This window comes from Onychomys torridus, chromosome 7 (genome assembly GCF_903995425.1).
Source record: "Onychomys torridus chromosome 7, mOncTor1.1, whole genome shotgun sequence".
Classification (NCBI taxonomy): domain Eukaryota; kingdom Metazoa; phylum Chordata; class Mammalia; order Rodentia; family Cricetidae; genus Onychomys; species Onychomys torridus.
In genome coordinates, this window is record NC_050449.1 from 10,785,444 (window position 1) to 10,808,847 (window position 23,404).

Consider the following 23,404-nt stretch of genomic DNA (forward strand, 5'->3'; position numbering starts at 1 on the left):
GTTATTCCCAACACCCACAATTGTGTGTCACTTTAGTTCCAGGGGATCCAGTACCTCCTTCTGGCCTCCTCAGGTGCCAGTCACAGACATACATGCAGGCAAAATACATATACAAAAAATACAAAATACATACAAAAAAAGCTATTGTTCCTGATATGGTAATGACTCAAACAGCCCTGTTTATTCTAAGTCATTCTAGTGAATTTACATTAATTGATCAATAAACTTTGTATTGATTTAACGCCTTTTATAGATCAGTTTCTTGTCAAGTTATTTTTTATTATTATTAAATATGTTTATTTATTAACTTTTTTTCCATTTTACATACTAAACCCAGTTCCCCCTCCCTCCCCTTTTCCCACCTCCTCACCTCCCTCCCACTCTACCCCCACACACTCCTCAGAGTGGGTAAGGCCTCCCATGGTAGTCAACAAAGTCTGGCATACCAAGTTGAAGGAGAGCCTAGGCCCTCCCCATTGTATCAAGGCTGAGCAAGGTATCCCACCACAGGGAATGAGCTCCATAAAGCCAGTTCATACATCTGGGATAAGTCCTGGTCCTGCTGCCAGAGACCCCACAAACAGATCGAGTCACATAGCTGTCATCCACATTCAGCAGGCCTAGTTCGGTCCCATCCATGTAGGTTCCCGAGCTGTCAGTCTAGAGTCAGTGAGCTCCAATTATTTCTTCTGTAAATGGTGTGTCTCCTTTGCTAGGACTGAACATGTGCAAATTCCTACTTCTGCACACACTCACTGCTTTTTATTCTACAGTCCCTCCTCTTTCTTGACAAATGGATTCCTGGAGCTCCACCTGGGGACTAAGTTAATTCTGCTTACACAGTTTATTCTTTGTGGGGTGCATTTCACTACAAAAGAATAAGACCTGAATGGCATGGAGTTGCATGGGTAGCTGATTCTTGAACTTTCTGGTTTTCTGCAGTGTTTGGGGTCGCATCCCCATGTTCTGAAGAACAGAGATAAAACTGGTCCCAGCAATGATTTCCACTCAGGTCCTGTCCACCCCCTCTTCCTCGTTTTCTTTGCTTCCTGTCCTTCATTTCCCCTCCCTCTTAAAACACTTGCCAAGCACCACTACATACAAGATTGATGAAATATCACCAGAGAGAAGATGGAGGACATGTTAGACAAGAGATGGTGTGTGTGCTGACTGATGGGCCTGCCGGCCTGTGTGTTAAAAGCAAAGGCAGCCGAGTGGAAATGCAATGACTGTGGGCTTTCTTGCTCAGGCTCTCTCAGGCAGTTCTCTGGTACAGATTACCCCCTGGCCTCAGTCTGTCATTGATGGTCTTGACCTCAGACTCTGCCTGCTTCACATGCTGCAGCTCCTTCTCTTTCTTTTATGATTTCTATGATTGAGCGAACACAAGGTTCATAGTGAACACAAGGTGTATAGTGAATGCTCACTAAATCTTGATGATTGAAAGAATGCCCAGGAGACAATGAATTCACAAGCATGCCTTTAAACTCCATATACAACATGGTTCTGAGAATTTGGCAAAGGCTTGGAAGGTAGTTGCTGGATAAGCAGAAAGTTGTTATATGGTGAGATTTTTATTCTCCCTTCTGGCAGTCTAAATCCATCCATCCTCTGGGCTTACTTCAGTGCCCAGTCCCTTCCTGATGATAATGTTTCCCTTCTGTTTTCTGTGCCATTGTCTTGTCCATTATACTCAATGTAGCTTGTGTACATGGCCTTGCCCTGTCTCAGATTATTGGGATTCAAGGTGTATTTTATCTTATGTCACTTTCAAACCACTGTCTTCTGAATCTACACATCTTGCAGAATAAGGCCCAGGGTTTCCACGTCTTGCTTCTCTGAAATACCTAATCATGCAGAAAGCGCCGTTGTGCTTCTGAGAGCATGGCATACACTCACCATGCATCTTATTGCTTCTCTGGAAAACAGCATCACTTTTGTCAACGGAATTTGGGTCAGTGCAGAAATGCCTGATGTTTTCATCCAGGTACCAGCTTTGGTTCTCATCCACAAGAGTGAACATGATAACAAATTCTCGATCTACATCAATCCTTGTCCCTGAGTATCTGTTCAGTACACCTTTTAGGAATACCAAGAGAGTGAAGAAAAGGCAGTTAGAGGTAAACTAAACCCAAGTGAGGAGTCTCTCCTGCCAACAGCGTTCAGTAGGCTTGATAGAGATAGGTCAAAATAACCCACATCTACAACATACAAGCAGGAGCCAGCTCTGTTGCAAATTCCAGAACTGTAGAAAAGTCACGAGGCAGAAGTCTTGAGCAATGAGGACTTGGACGCCTGGCCATTCCCCGAGGAGCAACTATAGACAGCGCAGACACATGGAATCAACAAGAGCAAACCGAAGGCATCGCTGGGTAGTCGACTCCATTGTCTACTCTCCTCCATGTGGTCTTATGGAATTTTATTTTTATTAAACAATATGAAACATGGATTTCAGAACTCTGCCATGATTTGTGAAGAGTGTCTGAATTGTCTGCTCTGCTATAGTGTCAGCATGACTTTCCATGTTGCTTACAAGAAGATTAGTGGAAGACTCACATCTTATTTGAAACAAGGAAAGTAACGAAGCAAGACCTGAATCTTATGCACACTTTCAACACCCTCCCCATTCATGCACAGAAGCTTTGGGGGTGGAGAGACTGCCTACCTTCCTTACACACCAGTAGGGGTCCAATCAGCCCAGAACAGATATCCTTAGGGGCATCAATGTGTGAGTGGTACACCCAGGTCAGGCAGTTGGCATCTGCTGGGGCAGGTGCATATTCTTCTTGCACCGGCCAGACATAGGTGTAGTTTTGGCCAGGGGGCACCATGTCATCATCCTTGTTCTTTCCAGATGTCCCATCTGGGTACAAGGCTCCTTTCACACAAAAGAAAAGATGCTGTTAAAACCCAGAGATTTCATGCTACAACAGAGAGGGCAGAACTTTCAAACCAAATGTGAACGGGTTTAAGTGTATCTGCTGTGGAATGTGAGGGGAAGCCTGCTGAGTTCTTTGTGCCCTGGTTTTCACCAGCAAAGCCAGGATACTGAGATCTACCTCTGCACAGTCAGCAGGACTCAGTGAGGAAATACATAATAGATGGCTTCTCCCAGAAGCACAGTCCTCCTAATAAAGATGCTGATGGCCCTGCTGTACCAGTCCAAAGGAGTTTGGTTCCCCTCGCTTGGCCATTGTCTTGAGAAAAGACAGACAAGCAGTGAAGAAAATAATGAGCACCACTTGGGGACTTATTACAAATTCATCCCCCATGTGGGTGTCACGAGAGATGAGAAAGGGGGGTTAGGATTTCTCCTGGCTTCCAAAGACATTACCATCTTGTAAGACAGTCTGGGGTTTGTATTATGGACACATGGACAGCTGAAGAATAAAGCAAAGTATGTGAAGAATGTAATTTTGGATCAGAATATACAAGCAGAGACCTAGGAATGTCAACAGCACAGGAGTAAGGTGTGTAGAGCTGCTCTGAGCTACATTTTAAAGCTAAGATTCCTGCATGGAATTTTTCGGTTAAGGAAAGTCTACTGCATGAAACAGTGTGGTGATGCCTGCAGAAAGCAAGTGACCAATCTGAGCATGTTATCATCATCAGATGATAATGGATCTGCTTCATAATGGAGATGGGACTCAAGGGACCTGAAGGACCAGGAGGACTTTCCCTATTACTGAAAAGCAGGGAGGCCTGTTAGGGACAGAGGGTGGGATGGACATGGACATGCTCCTGGTCTATCCCCATCACTCACTCACCCATTTGCTCATTCACCAACATGAATTGGATACAGACCTCATACTTATGAATGAGATTCATATTACAAGTCAAATTCAGATAAGACAGCAAGCCTAAGAAGAGATAGGGTCCAAATCTAATGTTATTTTCTTAACATATTTTATCATAAAATTGTAATTTGATGTTTGGAGAAGGATGTCAGAAGAAAACAATAGTTATACCATATGCCAAGTAGAGTGGTCCTGAGGATGGAACTCAGTACCTGGAGCACGCCAAGCAAGTGCTCTACCACTAAGCTACATCTTCATCCAGACATTTGTTCTTCAGCATAACCTGATCTAGTATGTACTAAAGTACTATTTCATAAGCACTTTTCCCAAATGAGTGAGTCATATGTGAGTGAATTTATGTCTGACTTTCTACCAAGATTATTGAGAAGAGTCTGTGGACCTCTTTTATACTTATTAATTCAACTAAATTTCTTTTCAATATCAACTTTCAATAAATTTTAGTGTTAAAATTAATTATATGACACATAATACTTAAAGATTTTTAAAAAAATAAAAAAGCTAGAAATACCTAAATATCTGTTGGTAGAACCAGAGAAATTTTCCTTTAAAGAAGAAAGGAAGAAATTCTGGATTAGTTAGATCCTGTCAGGAAAAAGGTTGTATTTGGGCTATACTATTAGATATAGACTTGGTGTATATTAGAGAATATAAATAAGTTATATTATTTCTTTTTCTGTAAAAGGAAACTTACCAATTGCTAGTGAGAGGCTCTGAGGGAAAAAATCATGTAAGAGGTGGTCATATGGGCATTATTCAGCAACATAATACATTACATTTTTCAGTGTTCTCAAGAATAGGTGCAAAAACATCCTTTCTTTTTAAGATGAGTTTTGCATCATCTTTCGATAGGAGGTAAGGGTATTTTGACAAGGCTGTTTTTATTCAAAGTTAAACCACTTCGACGCTTCTGGCAGACTCATCATCTTCCTGATCTTTCTCTTCAGTCAGTTATAGCTCTTTCACCTCCACCTGCCTTTCATCAGAGAGCCTTCACTTTCCTAAGCCCTGCACCGCTGCGGCCGACCCACTGGGCATGACAGTTCCTCTCCCTGCCATCCACCAGTCGCCTCTGCTTTAAGATACCTGCACTTTGTACTGACACCTCCTATGTGACATTTCTGATGTAAATTTTCTCAAACAGAGCCTTTCCCTAGGTGCTTTAGTCAGCAGCTATGCCTGCTCTTCAGCCTGGGAAGGCACCACCAGCATTCAGCCTCAGGTCTGGAGCAAAGCCCTCCTCTTCCCTGAAGCACACAGAGCCCTCTGCCGCCCCCACCATCCCAGCACTCACCCAAACTGTCACCCTCTGTCACGTGTGCTTCTGCAGCATCTAGTTGGTTTTCTGAATCTTTGTCTCTGTGGTGAGCGCTATCTTTTCCATCTCGATTCCAATGCTAGCTACTGCCCCTACTTAGCCATCCTTTCTCAAGTGCAGAGATGGAAGTCCAGAGTGTTCTTCGCGCATCTCCACAGTCAGCACCAGCTGGCTCAAGCCCTGAATCCCTGGAACTAGACCAGTTCTCAAAGCATTCAGAGAGAGGGCAGCAAAGCCATGGGAATTAGACAGCCTAGAATCAAGCCCTCTCTATCATATCTTTGCTAGATGAACCAGAATCTCCTTTTTTAAAAGAATTTCAGACTATAAAATAATGAAAAGTAAGTACCTACCACATAAATTCATGGAGTCTTATTGACAAAACATCTAAAAGAGCCTATCACTGTGCCTGACATATACATTGCCTATTGTTTAGTCCTAACATTGCTCATTTTAAAATATATGTATAAACGGCACATACAGAATGTAACCATTTGATTTACTTACAGCTTTCATGTTAGACTATAAGAGCCATAGATGAGGGTTTATTTTCACTTGTGATTGTACCCACAGGATCTATACCAGTGCCTACTATGAGGCTGCTCAACACATATCTTTTGAATAAAGAATGAGTCCATGCCATTGCCTTGTGGTGTCATTATCCAAAGCCTTGTAAGTAAGACAGGGTCTGCATATGGACAGACATGGGAGCAGAGGTGAAGAGAACTGATAGGTGTGGGCCTTGTCTTGAAGCTTCAACTGAGATCCCTGTTCTTGCTTTTATTATGTAACACATACGGGTATGAATCACAGTTCTTTGATTCACTGTGTGAGCTTTGTTCCAAAGGAGAATTTTACTATAAATGCTCAATAATCAAGAGATTATAGCTGGGCAGTGTTGGCACACACCTTTAATCTCAGCACTCAGGAGGTAGAGGCAGATGGATCTCTGAGTTTGAGGCCAGCCTTGTCTACAGACCTAGTTCCAGGACAGCCAGGATTACACAAAGAAACCTTGCCTCAAAAAACCAACAGAGAGAGAAAGAGAGAGAGAGAGAGAGAGAGAACATGTAGCCCAGGCTAGTCCCAAATTCACCATTTATCTAAGGCTAGCCTTGAACTCCTGGTCCTCCTACCTCTGCCTTCAAGGTGCTAGGATTATAGGTGTACATCACCTTTATGAGGTGCTAGAAATCAGAGAGTGCTTTATGCATGCTAGGCAAGTACTCTGTCACCTGAGCTACCTGCCTGGCCATGTGGTATGGTAGATAGTATGGCCAGTGTTCATTGTCAACTTGATAGAATTTAGGGAGACAAGCCTGTGGACATGCCTATGAGAAACTATCTTAACTGGCTTAACTGAGGTACCTGAAAGTGGGTGACCATTTCATGGTGGACCTTAAATGCCCCCAAAGGCTTGTTCTCCTCAGGGAAGGTGACTTTTTTTGGTGGAACTGAGGTAGAGTCTAATGGAAGGTTTTGAGGTCACTGGACTATGAAGGAACAGTCACAGGTCACTGGAGGGGACAGTGGACTCAATTCTATCTTCTGTCTTTCCCCCTCTTGCCCATGGAGGAGTGGTTTTACTAGGCCACGTGCCCATATGGAGATTTGCATCCTCCCCATGGGCCCAACAGCTTCGGGGCCAGTCAATCACGACAACCTCCCCAACTGAAAGCTGAAATAAAATAAATCTTTTCTTTCTCTATAGGAGCTGGTTCATTTAAGTATTTGTTACCATGATGAAAAACTAACACCGTTACACACACACACACACACACACACACACACACACACACACACACACACTATCTATATCTATATCGATTCGATATAGATATAGATATAAAACCTCTGGAAAATCTTTGTACCTCAAAAGTCTAGCACAACACTGCTTCATTTTTTTAAATTAATGAGGACTTAAGAAACTCTTGAGGGTCAAGAAAGACAGGAATGCTGCACAAAGGAAACCTCAGAGGCAGCAGCTGAGACAGCCACGCCACAGCCCACACTGTGACTGCAGACAGGAAAGGCTACCTGCTTTCCCAGACACTACTAAAGGGCATGGAGGAAAGCTGGTCAGCTTCAGGGGGTGTGGTTGGTTCAGAACCCTGTGTGAGGTCAATAATAAAGGAGAAAGGAGGCTGGAAAAGTAGCTCAGTTGTTCCTCTGACAGGTGTGAATCCTGGTGTTCAGTCCTCAGCACCACATAAACCAGGTGTGATGTTGCCCACTTGGAACCCCAGCACTTGGGAGTGAAGGCAGCAGGACCAGCCCTAGCCTTATGAGACTCTGCCTCAAAAAAAAGTTAGGGAGGGGGCTGGAGAGATGGCTCAGAGTTTAAGAGCACTGACTGTTCTTCCAGAGGTCCTGAGTTCAATTCCTGGCACCCACATGGTGGCTCACAACCATCTATAATGAGATCTGGTGCCCACTTCTGGCGTGCAAGGTTACATGGAGGCAGAATGTTGTATACATAATAAATAAGATAAATCTTTAAAAAAAAAAGTGAGGGGAAGGAAACTCAAGACAGAGGGAATAAAGAAGAGAAACAGAAAGGAAGCAGGAGAGAGCTGAGGGAGACAGTGATCATTAGATCAGCATGCTCTTACATCCTGTGTGGTCTCAATTGGAGTTCTTGGCTGGCGAAATAGAAGCAAGGCCCCAGTGACAGAGAAGGATGCTGATGTACAAACAGTCTCTATGTGATGTCCACACCCCGGCTCTATGCCGTGCAGCAGCTTTGAATGCTTGGGACAGCATGGAAGAAGTCAGAAAGAGAACTGAGTCATTTACTAAAATTATACAAAAGAAACCTTCCCTGATTTTTTACAAAGATTAACTTCAACTGTATATAGAATGATACCAAATTCAGAAGCTAGACGAATAATAACTGAATGTTTGGCTTTTGAAAAAGCTAATTCACAATGCAAAAGGGTAATTAGGCCTTTAAAGGCAAGATCAGCACCCATAGAGGAATGGATCTGAGATACAGTCAACATTGAATTGCATAACCATGGTGATGCTTGGATGGAGAGGTGATTTCCAAAGGCTTGGAGAAAAATCAAAATGTTAGATGTTTCAATTGTGACAAGCAAGGTCACCTAAAAAGGGATTGTACAGGGCATTCCTAGAAACAATGTTTTTTCTAAGAATAATCCAAACAGAAAGCTCCCCTCTTCTGGAGTATGTGGCAAAGGCAGACATTGGACCAATGAATGCAGATCAACAAGGGACAGACAGGGTAACCCTTTGCCATTGGGAATGCCTTGGGAAGCCTCTCAAAGGCCCCTGTGTCAAATTTGGTCCAGTCATTCACCATGGGGAAAACTCCTTCCAAGGAGGACCTAATGCCTATTGTAAAAAATCATACTGTTCTAGATGATAGAACAGCTTTAGAAGATAAAACAAAAATTTCAGGAGAAACCATAAAGCAAATATTATAAAGGTTAGATTTGAACAAAAGAGACCTCTTGATTAGGAGAGACGACAGTTTATTAACAAGTGTGACCATTCACTCCAAATTAATTTATAAAACTAACAAATTCTTTTCATTTGATAAGATATAACTTCCAAAAGGGAACCTCTCCAAAGTTAGTGTTGGGGCGGGGTTTTGTTTTTGTCTTTCCAGGAAAATAAAAACAACCATCTTGAGGAATTTAAATAGTTTGGACAAATAAGCACCCAAAGAAGAAGGGAAAACTACCTGGAAAAAATTACCTAGTAAAGGGAAAATCTGGCCTACTGTGATCTCTGAAGTCTCCAAAAAGATGATGAGGCTCCACAGCAATAATTCCACCTGGACTATGGTAACACCGCTAAACTGACAACCACCACCTAAAGACTGGCTGTGGACTACAACCTGCTCAGGACAATTTCAAGATGGCCGGCTGAGATGATCCAGCCTCACAGACTACTCTAGCCAGGACAAAGCCCTGCACTTTCCCATTACAAGGAGACTAGACAATAAATGACACAGCCAGCTCTCCCAGAACTTCACAATTATTATCCCAATTTTTTCAGGGTCCCCTAAAGATGCCATCACCCCGAGACAGCAGAAAGTAATTTTAAGAACATGATATCCATATTCCCAGGAGCTGGAGTGGGTGGTTTTTGGTCATTCAGTAGTTATGGATATTTGTCATTGTTTAAGATGGTTGGTTACAAGTTGTTATTGGTAATGATCAGGAAAAAAGTTGAACAGAGGAGATTAGATTCAAGGATCTCATTCTAAAAAGAAAAAGAGGGGAATATAGAAATAAGATAAAAAGGTAGATTATTTAATCTACTTTTAAAAAGTAACTACTAGTTTTAGACAGTATACATTGGCTTAGATTTTTTGTATATTGATACAAATTTGAGGTTATTCTTGTTACACTGTATATGTGTTATAGAAATGATAGGATAAAAGGTAGATTATTGAATCTAATTTTAAACCAAAAAAGCAACTACTAGCTTTAAATATTTTACATTGATATGGATTTTTATATATTGACACAAATTTAGGTTATTGTTTTTAGAATGTATGGTGCATGCATTTCTACTCCTGTTAAAGGTATTGTGCCTACACAGCTCATTTAACAATATAATGTAAATTTTTAGTCCTTCAAAGTTATTATTACAAACTATTTAGAATAATAAAGAAATTCAGGTTAGTTGTAACAATCAAACTTGCAGTCATGTTAGGTATGTTTTCAAGGTCAAACAGAGATGTATTTTAGATAGACAAGTAGTCTTCAGACACTTCAGAGATCTACAGAATATGGCATTTAAGATGTTTTAATAACATAAGTATTTTTATGACAATGAGACATGTTTGCTCCAGGCAATACCAATCTACTTCAGAGAAGATGATGGGCATTGAAGAAACTCTATATAGAGTTTACTTTCCTTGTGGTGAAAGTTAGTCACTGGGCAAGAAAGTGCCCTTGCCTCAACTACTGACAGTATGCTGTCCAAATGGACAAGCAGGACTCAAAAGAAAGTGACTGCCAAACTTTGCCAAGACAAAGTAGGACAGTCCTTCAAAAATCTTGGCTCACAGATAAGTCTGTCAGATATTCTAGGCCTGTAAGCCAGAGTGTTTCAGAGGAACCTTGGGTGACAGTCCAGGCAGCCAGCTGTTTCTGTCATTTCTTAGTTTTGGAAGTTGTTTGTGCTACACTTCCTGTTTATTCAGGTAATATTATATCAGTCTTAGGTCCATGATGAAGCTGAAGACTAGATAGTTATAGTTATAGTTTTTCTTGTTACCAGACTCAGAAAAGAAACTCACTAAAGAGATGTAAAGTATATATGGTTGAGAGACATAAAAAGATAGTTTTGGGTTGGTAATACAAATCAGGATAGAAAGTAAATTAGGTACAACACTTTGGACTCACCATGATAGAGTAGATTATGGAGTATTTTCTTTAAATTTGTCAAATGCTAATGAACTAGGCATTGTTAATGTAATTATTGCCTTATACATTTGTTGATAGTTATTGTACTTATTGTATGTAGTTTTTCTCTGTTAGTTAAAACCTTTGCTTTTTATTTAGACAAAAAGGGGAAAATGTTGTATATTTTGTGTTCTGAAAATAAAGCTTGCCTGAAAATCAGGGAGTGGAGCTACCCACTAATTAAACACAGAAGCCAGGCAGTGGTGGCATACACCTTTAATGCCAGCACCTGGGAGGAGGAAGCAGAAAGATCAGGAGTTCAAGGCTACCCTGGGCTACATGAGATTGAATCAGTCTAAAAGAGAAACGGAGCTGGGCAGTGGTAACATATACCTTTAATCCCAGCACTTGGGAGGTGGAGACAGGAATATAAGGCAGGTGGAGACAGAATCTCAGCCTCAATTGGTCTGAGATTTCATAGAGGTAAGAAGTGGCTGCTGCTCTGCTTCTCTGATCTTTCAGCTTTCACCCTAATATCTGACTCCAGGTTTTTATTTAACAAGACTAGTCAGGACCACACTTCAAAGGGAGAATCACCTTCTGAATCCTTGTTGTAGAAAACACCATGAGGATGCAAAGAGTAAGGTCTGGAGGCGAAGTTCTTCAGGTGGATAACAATCACATCACCCACTTCTGCCCTCAGGATGGGACCCAGGAACCCCAGCCAGGGGGGCTTGGGGATCTCCGTGGAGTAGCTGCCATCTGTGAAGTGTCTATAAACTGCCTTCTTGTAGATGCCGCCTATCCTGTTGGGCCCTCGTTCGAGAAATAGGGTTGCAAGTCTGGAAGTGAGAAGGAGAACGTTTAAGTTGCAGTTCAAGGAGACCCTGCACAGTTTGTCCTTCAAAGCTCATCAATGTGGTGTTCACATAATCACTGACCTCTGTAGACTCAGCAAGATTACGTTTACTTTGCCAGTGTGGAAATGAGGTTCGGTTGATTGACAAGTCAAAAGACATAAACAGTACCCACAGCCAAACTGAAAACAGAGCAAAGCCTTCTGAAGTCGCACTGTCCACTCACCCCTTCCAGGCCACAGGATCTCCTCCAGTTTTTATTTATTTGCTTGTTAATTGTGTGTGTCTGTGTAGTGTGCTCAGGTGTACATGCCTGTGCTGGCCCATGTATACATATGTGAACATTTGTATGGAGGCCTAGGTCAAGCCTCAGGGATCTTCCTCAGTCACTATCCACAGGGTCTCTTGCTGTTATCTAAACCTTGGTGATTCAAACAGGCTGGTAGACAGTGAGCCACAGTGATCTGCCAGCCTCCAGCTCCCAGCACAGCCCACCCATGCGGTAAGAACTTACTGATGAGCCATTTCCCCAGCCCCTCCCTCCAGTTTTCACTCAGCTCTCACATACTGTGCCCTAGATGTGTGCCCAGTGCTTTGTGGGTGAGAAGGGATTCTAACAGGGAAATGAAGTACTAGATGAAGCAGTGGGAAGCCAGTATTAACTGAGTGGTTGATAAACACAGGCACACCTTTTCCTTTTTAATATGATGTTTTCATTAATTCTTTGAGAATTTCATGTGTGCATTCAATGTATTTGGATCATATTAACCCCCACTCCTTCTAACTCCTCCCAGATCCAGCCCTACCTCCCCCATTCCACTTGCCAAATTCATGTCCTCTTTTAAAAAATGTTATAGCTGACCAGATCCATTTTATGCTGCCCGTATACCCCTGGGTCTGGGACCATCCCCTGGAGCATGGCTGACTACCTAAGGCCACAACCCTTAAAGAAAACATGTTTCTCTCTCCTTCTCATTCACTGTCACTGGAGCTTCCATTCAGGGGAGGGCTCATAAGCCTTTCCTGCTTCATGCAGGAATGTTAACTGGCCTGATCTTGTGCGAGTCTTAGACAGGTGACCACAGAGGCTGAGATAGTTCAATACTGGAATTCCCGATCTGTGGCTCACAGTCTTCTCATGCCCTCCCCCGTGATGTTTCCTGAGCTGTGTGCGCGTGCGTGCGTGCGTGCATGTGTGTGTGTGTGTGTGTGTGTGTCTGTGTGTCTGTGTCTCTGTGTCTCTGTGTGTGTGTCTGTGTCTCTGTGTGTGTCTGTGTCTCTGTGTGTCTGTGTGTCTGTGTCTCAGTGTGTGTCTGTGTCTCTGTGTCTCTGTGTGTCTGTGTATGTCTGTGTCTCTGTGTGTGTGTGTGTGTCTGTGTGTGTGTGTGTGTGTGTGTGTGTAGGGATGATATCGATATCCTATTTTTGGCTGAGCACTCCACAAACAGTTACTCTACATTTTAATCACTTGTGAGTATCTCCATTAACTGCCAGCAATGAACAACGAAACGTCTCTGATGAAGTCTGAGAGCTCAGGCAAAACTTTTCTAGAAGTATGGATACTTCAAAGAAGGAGCATGCTTATGAGGAAAGAAGACGTGAGAAGGTCCCCATAGGCTGTGGACAGAGCAAGCAATGAGAAGAGAGAGTTTCAAGCGGCCAGTGAGAGGTAGTCACACACTGTGGCATGGCCATGGCAGCTTCTCCAGGGAAGGTGAAGTTACTCCACACTCAGTCTATATGAGTGGCCTGGAACTCGGGCCCCAGCAGCACTGCCCCCCAAACAGCAGGCTTTGTCCCAAATTCTAGAGTTTCTAAGTGTAGATGTTTTGTGGGTGCAAGAGGTCAAGGCCAGCCTGGGACAGTCCTGAAATGTTCGTGCATTCATTCCAGTACTCATCCAACACACACCACTTGTGACACGCCTTGGCCCCAGTACTCAGGATTCAGGGGGGAGACAGCCCTTGCAGGAGCTCCATTTGGGGAGGGAGACTTGTGAGAACAGAGGTTGTGTACCGGGTGGAAGAGGTTAGGAGAGGTTTTCTACACAAAGTGATGTCTAAAATAAGTTCCCCCTGAACTTACTTTCAGGAGCTTTAGGAAAGAAGAGTCATGGAGACCAAGAAGAAGGAAAGGCTGGTCTGGAGGTCTGCCTGCGTAACCCCGTTCTCTGGTCTGAGAACACATATCCGCTGTTCTTGCCCTGTATGTTTTAGATGGGCCCCCATGACACAGCCTCCCCTGTGAGCACATCACACTCCCCTACACATCATCTGATGGGACTTGTGACCCAGTCCAGGACCACCCTAACCACAGCGTCCAGGGACAGACAGAGTGGCCAGTTGGCCTAGTCTGAGAGAATCTGGGAATCTGTGAAGGATCACCTTGATGAATATGGCCTTCCCACCTACAAAATTCACACTTAAGAATAGTGCAATCAAGTTAGCAAACTATTGAAAATGTTTTAAGTGAGTTTATGTTTTTGTGTTAGGACACATTTATAGCACACATATATATATATATACTGGCCACAGGCTAGCCATCCTGGTAGAGTTTTTGGTACCAGGTAACTGTCCCCAGAAGAGTTCACCTGAATGTTCTCTGTTCTCTCTCTAGTTCTTTAATCCTTGCTATAAAATCTATATGCCCCTTAGCCAGAATTCCCCACATTCCTCTTCCATTCAACGGCAGACCATGCTTCTCCTGAGATTGAGACAGATTCCTTAAGCCAAGATAAAGTCCATAGCCATATATAATTGTGTCCACATAGTAGGATAAGCTCCTGAAGAGACAAGGTCACTTTGTATGAGGACCATTGGAAGCCTCTGTCTTTTCCCATATCGGCCTGCATGCTGCTCCAAGAACCTCCCAGCACGATGCACATGCATCTCTATGTCAGTCCTGGATGACCTTGAAGGCCATTCTGTCCACTTCCAAGAACAAACTGAGGACATAGTGCATACAAGGTGCTGGCCTGGGTGCTTAGGATACCAAAACGAGCCAGGTCCCTGGATGAGGGCATCGATGGACAGGAAGAGACAGGCGTGCTAATGCTTGAACAGAAGACAAGGCAGAAAGGAGGCAATGATGGCCATGCCAAGTGGAAAAGGTCGCTTAAGCCAGGGGTCAAGGTCAGGTGTCAGAGGTCAGTTTAGGGAAACAAAAGCAGATTTATATGGCCAGGAAGTTCAGTGAGAGGGGAACTGAAGGGCTCTGGGAGAAAGCTAGTAGGGACAACATCTGTTATAAGTGTCTCTGGAGCTCTCAGGTGGGGATATTTGTCCAGATGTATCTTAAAATGACAGTTTTGGAAAGACTCCTCTCTCTGGCTTCTCACCACTGTACCTGACCACATCATTTTTTCCCCATCTGCTTTCTGCCCATCAGACCAACCCCTTCCTATGCCTCCACCTCTAGGTATTCAGTCAGGACATCCATGCAGCTGCTCAGGCCTCTGCTCATGCTCTGGCCTGATTTGGGAGTTTTATTCTATAGCATCTGACCCAGATGAGCTCCCTCCTCTCCACGGCCCAGATGTGGCATTCACCTGCCTGGCCGGGCATAGGTCTGGTTCTAACCAGCTGGGCTGATTTACTATCTCCCTCTACTTCACCGCTATCTACTTCAGTCCCTCTCCCCTACCCTCTGCCCATGCACAGCCCATCCAAGCAGAGACACCCTTTGTTGCTGGAGCAACACCAAGTCTGATGCCGGTGATATCAGCTTCACTGAGATTCAACAACTAGAGGTGATTTGGGACTTCATTTTTGCTTCTTTTCTTTCTTTTTCTTTTTTTTTTTTTCCTTTTTGGTTTATCCAGACAGGGTTTTTCTGTGTAGTTCTGTGCCTTTCCTGGAACTCACTCTGTAGCCCAGGCTGGCCTCTAACTCACAGAGATCTGCCTCCCAAGTGCTGGGATTAAAGACATGTGCCACCACCACCTGGCTTCATTTCTGTTTCTTTAAAGGGATTGTTAAATATTAGTACAGCATTGGCTAGCTGCAAGCTCCCAGCAGTCTTGATTCTAAATAGCAGCTTTGCCCACCTTAGGGGTGTTTCAGGGTGATGACACTACAGTCATGTCCAGTAGCCAGGACCCCAACCTCTGGCGAGCAGAAGAAGAACCTCCTAGAAGGCAGAGCATTTAGGCAGACAGAAGAAAAGACCTCTGAGTGAGGCCAAGGACCCAGAGGGTCTGGGCTACTTAAGTCCCCCTGTGGCCCCCAGCTCTGTCCCTGCCTGGTTCCCTTTCTGCCCCAAGTTCTCGTCCCCTCCACGGCTCTTGGCACACAACACAGCTGTCTGAGTGTGAATTCCCCACAGGCTCACATGTTCAAACACTCAATCCCCAGCTGGTGGTGCCATTTGGAGACTGATGAATCTTTTGGCTTATCTGGCAGAAGTTGGAATTTGGGGACCCAGCTTGCTTCCTGGTGCAGCAAGATGTAACAAGTCACAGACAGCTCCCTCCTCCATTCCTTCCCTGTAGTGGTGGACAGCAGCCCTTAAATGGTGACTCCAAATAAATCCTCCCTCTCAACACTGCTTTTTGTTTGTTTTGTTTTTCCATGTCTAACTAATTTTCCAAGCATCTTTCAAGGTCAGTTCAAATTTTTCCTTTTGTAAAAAATAGATTTTTGTGTTTTATTTTATGGGAGAGTATTTTGCCTGCATGTGTGTATGTAGAGCATGTGCATGCTTGGTGCCCGCAGAAGTCAGCAAAGGCATCAGATACCCAGAACTGGAGCTATGAGTGGTTGTGAACCACCATGTTGGTGCTGGGAATCCAACCCGGGTCCTCTGCAAGAGAACAACTGCTCTTAACCACTGAGCTGTCTCTGCAGCCCCAAATTCTTCCTTTCTCATTTCTCTCTATATTCAGTGCTCTCTGTTCAGACACCAGACCAGAAACAGCATTTTCCACAACATGCTCTGCCTGTCCTTGGCTGGTAAGCTTATTAAAGACAAATAGCTTTCCTGTCCCTAACTTACACTAATTTCCTAATGCCCAGTTTTCTACTGCAAATGCCCCGAAAGAGTTGTACTTGCTTTGGGACCTAAGACAAACAAACTAACTAGTGAAACCTCCATGAATTTGCCACTAATTGGCAAGTCAGAGGAGAGAGAGTGTTGCAAGCTATATTTGCAAAACAGCTTGAGCTTAAATATCCTCCAGATGTTTAAGAATGGCCAGCATATTTTTGTCTTCTGCTTCATATCTGAGCAGCTGGTAGTGACTGCTTGGAAAAGGAGGCAGGGCTGAGCTGCATCGTATGAGAAAATTAGGGAGACACACGGATGTCTGCTGTGGAATTGCACTTTGCCTGTGCTCAGGCCAGACTTGAGACAGCATTATGCTTCAGGATCTTTAAGTGTGGCTTGCCTACACATGGATGACATAATATCTGGCACACACTTGAGTCGTTTTCCTGGAATGGTATGTCTGGGGAAGAACCTTCCATGCTCATTCACTCAGTGCCCCAGTTATTCAAATGATACAGACATTATCCCATGATGCCTGGCTCCAGAGCACAGTTTGTGGCCATCATATCTCAGAAATCCAACACATTGTCATTGGCTTTAGCTTGCTGGGTCTACCTGTCAAAGCCTGCTGACCTCTTACAGTCACCTATCTTTCTATCAGTTATGAACAGGAGCAAAATAAAAAAGAAAACCATTTAAACAGAGTACATTCAAACAACAAGCCATTCAAGGCAAGCTAAAGCACTGGGGCCAGTAAGCGGGTTAGCAAGAAAAGGTCCTGGAGAGCCTGAAGACTGGGGCTGGATCCCTGAACCCAGGTCGTGGAAATGGAGCTGATTCCCACAAGCTACCCTCTGACCTTCACGTGAGTACTGCCACACACACACACACACACACACACACACACACACACACACACACACTTATTAATTCATTTAAAATTATGATAATTTCTCCTTCTTTCTAACACACAGAGGTTCCAGCCCATGCTAAACCATCTAATATGACCGTGTGCTCAGGTCAAACACACCAGGACCTTTGTGGGTTCTCAACTGAGTTCTCTGAAAGGTCAGAGCTGCCAAGTCTCACCTTAAAGAGTCTAGAACATCACTTGGGAGCTAGAGTACCATGGGACAGAAGGATAATGTTTGGAAATGACTTTGAAAAAAGAGAGAATTCCAAGTTCCAAAAATTCTCTGGGATGAGGACTGTTCAGGGCTGAGAAAAAGGCTTTGATTAGTTGCTTATAATGAAATTAGGGGCCAGGTCAGGGAGACCCCAAGGGTTGTGGCCACTAAAACCCACTTCATGAAGGACTGGTGTGTGGACCTCAGGATGAGCTTCTTTTGGTTCAGTTGAAGGGAGGTTGGGAGCTTCCACACCAGGCAGCTTCCTCTCCTCAGGTGTCAGTCTTCTCCAAGTGAGAGCTGAACACATGCATGCCTTTGCAGATGTCAGCTGGTTGAGCCCCAAACCACTCGCCTACCCAGGCACTACCTCACTGTTCTTCCCTGGACACTAGGATGTCCAACCCTATCTACCCTTGATGCTAAGCCAGTCAGGAGAGCTACAGTGATGAAGGCAGAAGCAATGGGTTCAGGACCAACCCTGGAGGAAGCAGAGCCCCCTCAGAGAAGAGGAGCCGCAGGGCCAGACCCCCAGAAGCAGCAATCTTGTTTAAAACATAGAGAATAGTTGTGATATGGAAAGTCTAGAAGCCAGACATGTTCCTCAGCTAGTGCCTGGTAAATAACAGGATGACAAAGCCATATCACATTGTGTGTTGGGGCGAGGGGTGCCAGTGCCACACTGTCACCAAAATACCAACAACAACACATTTCAGACCAACATATGAAGTACAGCTCATTCACTTGGGTTTTTTTTTTTTTTAAACAATATACACATCAGTACCTGCAAAAAAAAAAAGTGTCTAAAAATCACAAGAGTACTACCACTGGGTGACTGGCAGGCAAGACTAGGGAGTGGGATCGCTTATCCATCACGTTGTAGGGGTATTTATTCTGTACATGTGTACTCACTTCCACAGTCAAAAGAAAACTGTAAAAAATGTAAAAACACCTTACTTATAAAAGAGGGTCTAGGCTTATGGCTACACCCTTGGCTTGGTACAGTTTAAACCAAAAGATTCTTATGACCGAACTTCAGCTTTGCTTTGTGTACATGAAAACAGAATTTCCTCAGTGCACTCAAAGCACAATTTGGGAGGGGGGTTGTTTTGATTTACTGTGTTGGTGGGGGCAGGGGGTTCCTGTTAAGCAGCAGGTGAGTAGAGCTCCTAATTGAGCAGACTCTTAGAGGAATGAATGAGTCACCCACACACTGCCAAGCAGCACCAGTGTGGGTAGAATTGCCTATTAACAAGTGTCACCCAGTAGGGTGGTGACAACCTTGCTGCCTTGCCTCTGGGCTCAGACTGCCAGGTAAAAGCTACAAGTAGGTTGCACAAAAGTCCTGGCCACTCCAACAGGCTTTGATGGCAGATCCTCCACATTTCTCTGTCTCCTGGCACACACAGGAGAGCCCATGAGTGTGTCAGAGCTGAGCAGGCATGAGAGAGGGAGCCGAACACCAAACAGAGGGAAGTGTGGCCAACTTCCTAGGCAGAATATCGAGCCACATAGTTCACCACTGAGTGACATGGTGACTTGCTTTGCATATTCTTAGATGTATGTCAGTCCAGCCCTGTCTCTGCATGGCTGACAGTCAGCCAGGGAAGGGCTTGGGCTCTCTATGGCAGTTGTTCTCTGAGGTCACCCAGGCACTGTCTGCATTGGAAAACTAGGGACATTTGTTCCATGTTCAGGACAGCTGAATCAGACTTCCTGGCAAAGTCATGGCATCCATATTTTTCCCAGTCTTACCAAATTATCCTTTTGGTGGAACTTTGCAGAGATGGCCTATGTGTCTGTGGGTGCAAAGGTCCTGGTCCTGCGCTAAGTCGGAACACTGGGCCCACAGCACACAGAACGTGAACAGAAGTGGTATGGAGACTTTCTGGGTCAGGGCTCCTCTGCTACTAGGGGCCGTCTGTGAAGAGTCACAGCTCTAGATCAAAGCAACCAAGACTTCCAGGTTCCAGGGTGTTCCTGGAGCACATGGCCCTCCATGAACTTGAGGGACTGTGATGGGAAGCCCTTGAAATGCGGAGGCTGTCACTGGCCCTGGAACTTGGCCTACGGTGAAAACATGATTCTGGTGTGTAGCCAAAGTTAGAAATCATCCCTGTTGTCCTTAGCATAAAACAAAATCTGTAGTGACTATTTTTGTTTGTTTGTTTGTTTGTTTGTTTGTTTGTTTTGAAACAGGGTCTCACTATATAGTGCTGGCTGTCCTGGATCTCACTCTGTAGACCAGACTGTCCTGTCACAAAGATCTGCCTGCCTCTGCCTCCTGAGTGCTGGGATTAAAGGTGTGCACCACCATCACATGGCTTTTTAATTGAAAAATATTAAAAGTGAAAAACAAATGAGACCATTTCAAAAAACAAGAATAAATTTTAAAATGGTATTTTTAAAAAGACATTCCAAATGGTGGGGAGGAAAAAGGAAAGAAAAGCAAGGAACTAGAAGTAAGCGTTCTTTGAGCATCTACACAGCAAACATTTGTGAACTCACAGGGTGTGTATGAAGTCACAGGACAGAAGCCCCTTCTTGTGAGTCCTTGATAGCAATCCTCCCCAAGAAAAGGGCAGAGGCTCACTGGGGAGCTGAGCAGAGCACGCAGCTGTGACACTAAGCGTGGTATCTGAGTGCACTGTGGCCCAGAAGCTCCCCAATAGCAACTGTCAGAAAGGCAAGGTAGGGATTTCAGCTGACACTGCCAAGGCCAAGGGGCCATACTGTGATGGAGATGACCTCCAAAAGCCAGTAAGATTGGCAGTAGTCAGAGACCATCTATCGGAGCTAAGGCAGGTGTCCAGGCTAAGATCTGAGGAGTTCCTGGCTCACAAGGTATATGCACCCCACCAGAAGTCCGTCCCCTGCATAGTTTGGGTTTATTTTTCCATCACTCACCATGAAGCAACTGAGCCTTGGAACTATAAATGGAGGCCAAGTATATCACCCTCAGTCCCTGTATTTGAGAGAGTTATATTTGGCTGGGAAGTCTACACACTGGTAAATGGCAGCACAGTGTTTTCTATATCGATGCCAATTCTGCTGTGCAGCGCCTAAGAATCAGAGGCATGTGGATGTGGTGAAGATGAGTCACAAACTAATGTTAGCAGGATATGTGACCAGAGCAGATGTGAGGCTCTAAGAGTCACAAAAAGGGCACGGCATCATCTGAGCCTGAAAAGGATGCTACTGACAAAATTAAAAACAGGACCTTATCAGGACAACCGACACTGGCCGAGAAGGGTGGAAGCAGATTCCACACGAGAACTCAGAAGCCACGCCTTCCCTCATTAGATGGGTAATTTCTAAAAGCCATCTGGGTTATGTGCTCCTATATAATTCTTTTATGATGATTCCTGTAGTGTCACCTAAAGCATGGGTCCTACTTTGTCTCCCTTGATTTTCACAGAAGCACCTCAGAGTACACAGAACTTGTGTTTAAACAAAAGAAAATCCCCAAAGCTTTGTTTACAAAAATGTCTGGGAGAACAGAGCTCATCCAGTATGAACTTTGTCCACTCTAGCAGAGCTTTCTTAGATTAAAAGGGGCACATAGCCACTTGAGTTTTCTCTTTCCTGGTCTCTAGAAGTCCTTAGGATAAAAGACCACTCCTTGTGAAGATGGAGATCTAGATTGGAAAGATGTGGTCACATGTTAAGGAACACAAGATTCCTTCAAAAAACTCCAAGAGACAGGAATGCTCTCTCCCTTAGATCCTATGAGGAGGGTGGCTTTTATTTTGGACTTGTGGCCTCCAGAACTAGGAGAGAGTAAATCGCTGCTGTTTGAATCCACCTAGTTGGTAGCCATTTGGTCACAGGCATGGGGAACCAACACATCTCCAATTATTGTTGTGCCCATTTTTCTGAAGAGCAAAATTAAGTAACACTGGGGGAATTCTACCTATACTTACTAGTCCCCTTGACAAGGACCATGTGGGTCTGTGTGACAAGGACCATGTGGTTGAGTGACAAGGACCATGTGGGGTTGAGTGACAAGGACCATGTGGGTCTGTGTGACATGTGCAAGAAGGAGTCTTAGACCCTTAGCTGTCACACTGTGTGTTCTCCAGATCTCAGGGGCCCTGCCCTGGAGGCAGGAAGAGGGAGAGGGGACCAAGAAGATGCCTCTGACTGCTGGGAAATAAAGGAGACAGAGGCTTCCAGATCCTCTTAGTGCCCATGCTTCCCCTTTTTGCATCATAGCAGAATTGAAATCCATCTTAGAAAGCACATACTAAATGACCTTATTTTCCAGTTTCCTTTGAATATCCAGGGAGTGTAGCAGAATTGGCTAGATGACCTCATGTATGCCATGTACTGGGGATTATTGAACTTGGGGCCTCATGTGTACCAGACAAGCACCCTACCATGGAGCTGCATTCCCAGATGGTTAGGTGAGGTCTCCATGATAGTCTTCTAAAGGCTGATGCAGCATGAATATCCCAGAAGAAGGAAGCTTCATGTTAAGGATAGTTGGCCCAAAAATACAGACAACATCTAAATCTCCATCATGTAGACTATCCAGCAACGTTAGGCTGCTCACATCTGGACTGCTTTTTAGCAAATAGAATATCCCAATTTGTTCAACCTGCTCTTTTCTTGATCTGTAGCCAAGCACTTATAAGTATATATACAACAGCTACTCCAAGATATGAATGGCTTTTAGAAATCTTGTGGTGTGTGTGTGTGAGGGGCAGGGGGGAGAGTATGTCACAGTGTACAGAGAGGGGGGGGAGAGAGAATGTCACAGTGTACATAGGCAGGGGGGGGAGGGAGGGAGAAGAGAGAGAGAGAGACAGAGAGAGACAGAAAGACAGAGAGAGACAGAGAGAGAATGCCATCGTGTACAGAAAGAGAGGGAGAGGGGGAGAGAATGTCACAGTGTACAGAGAGAGGGGAAGAGAGAGAGTATGTCACAATGTGCAGAGAGAGAGGGGGAAAGAGAGAGTATGTCACAATGTGCAGAGGGGGGAGGGAGAGAATGTCACAGTGTACAGAGAGAGAGGGGGAGAGAGTATGTCACAATGTGCAGGGAGAGACACAGAGAGACACAGAGAGAATGCCATGATGTACAGAGAGAGAGAGAGGGAGAGAATGCCATAGTGTGCATATGGAAGACAACCATCCTGAACTTCCACCTCTTTTGAGGGAATATCTCCTTTTGTCGACCGTGGCATACGTGAGACCAGCTGTCCTTTAAGCTCCTACGGGTTCGCCATCTTCTCTTCCCATCTCATCACAGGAGTGCTGGGATTTGGGGTGCACACTACCATGATTAAATCTGGCTTTCTATGTGTTCTGGAGATCTAGCCTTGGGTCTTCTTGTTCACACATCAAGTCTTTACCCACAGAACTATTTCTCCAGTCCAAGTCTGCAACTGATGTCAATAGAAGAGAAGTTAAAACTTGAAAGTTGCTGTTCATCTAAGAGCAAATACTAAAAAAATGGAACCTTTGCCTTTGTTCTAGATCTTCTGGGATCATCTCTGCCACCATCCTGCTCCCTCTCTCAGCCTTTCTTTCAGGTATATAAAGTCTCTCTCTCTCTCTCATACACACCGTAGACCCTCCTCCTAGAGATTCAAGCTCTGCCCTACCAATGGCTGCTGCGGTGATGGGGAGGGGACCTGTCTCTAGTAGCCCCTCCGATGCAGGGGCTTTGAAAGAAACCAGCCACAATCAGGAACAAGGGCATCTCACGTCCATGGGCAGCTTTGCATTCCACTGGGAAGAAGCTGTGTGTATAGCACTTGCCTAATAAAGTCTGTGGTAAAACCCTGGCTTTAACTAAGATGACCCACTCAGCTCCATTAAAGAGCAGGGTTTACCACCGAAGCACAGTCACGCCTTATTAAGTTCTTTATGAGCCCCAGCAGGCCTGGCATGAATGGATCAAAATGCTGACACAGAT

The 23,404-nt window shown here is 44.4% G+C and overlaps 1 protein-coding gene across 1 annotated transcript in view; it reads right to left on the bottom strand.

The window, feature by feature from the left end:
- Hephl1 (hephaestin like 1) overlaps positions 1 to 23,404 on the bottom strand; it is a 67,737-nt gene that overhangs the window by 40,491 nt on the left and 3,842 nt on the right. The window contains 3 exon segments of the mRNA XM_036193807.1: positions 1,900 to 2,079; positions 2,666 to 2,878; positions 11,112 to 11,356. Coding sequence (XP_036049700.1) covers positions 1,900 to 2,079; positions 2,666 to 2,878; positions 11,112 to 11,356 — 638 coding nt within the window.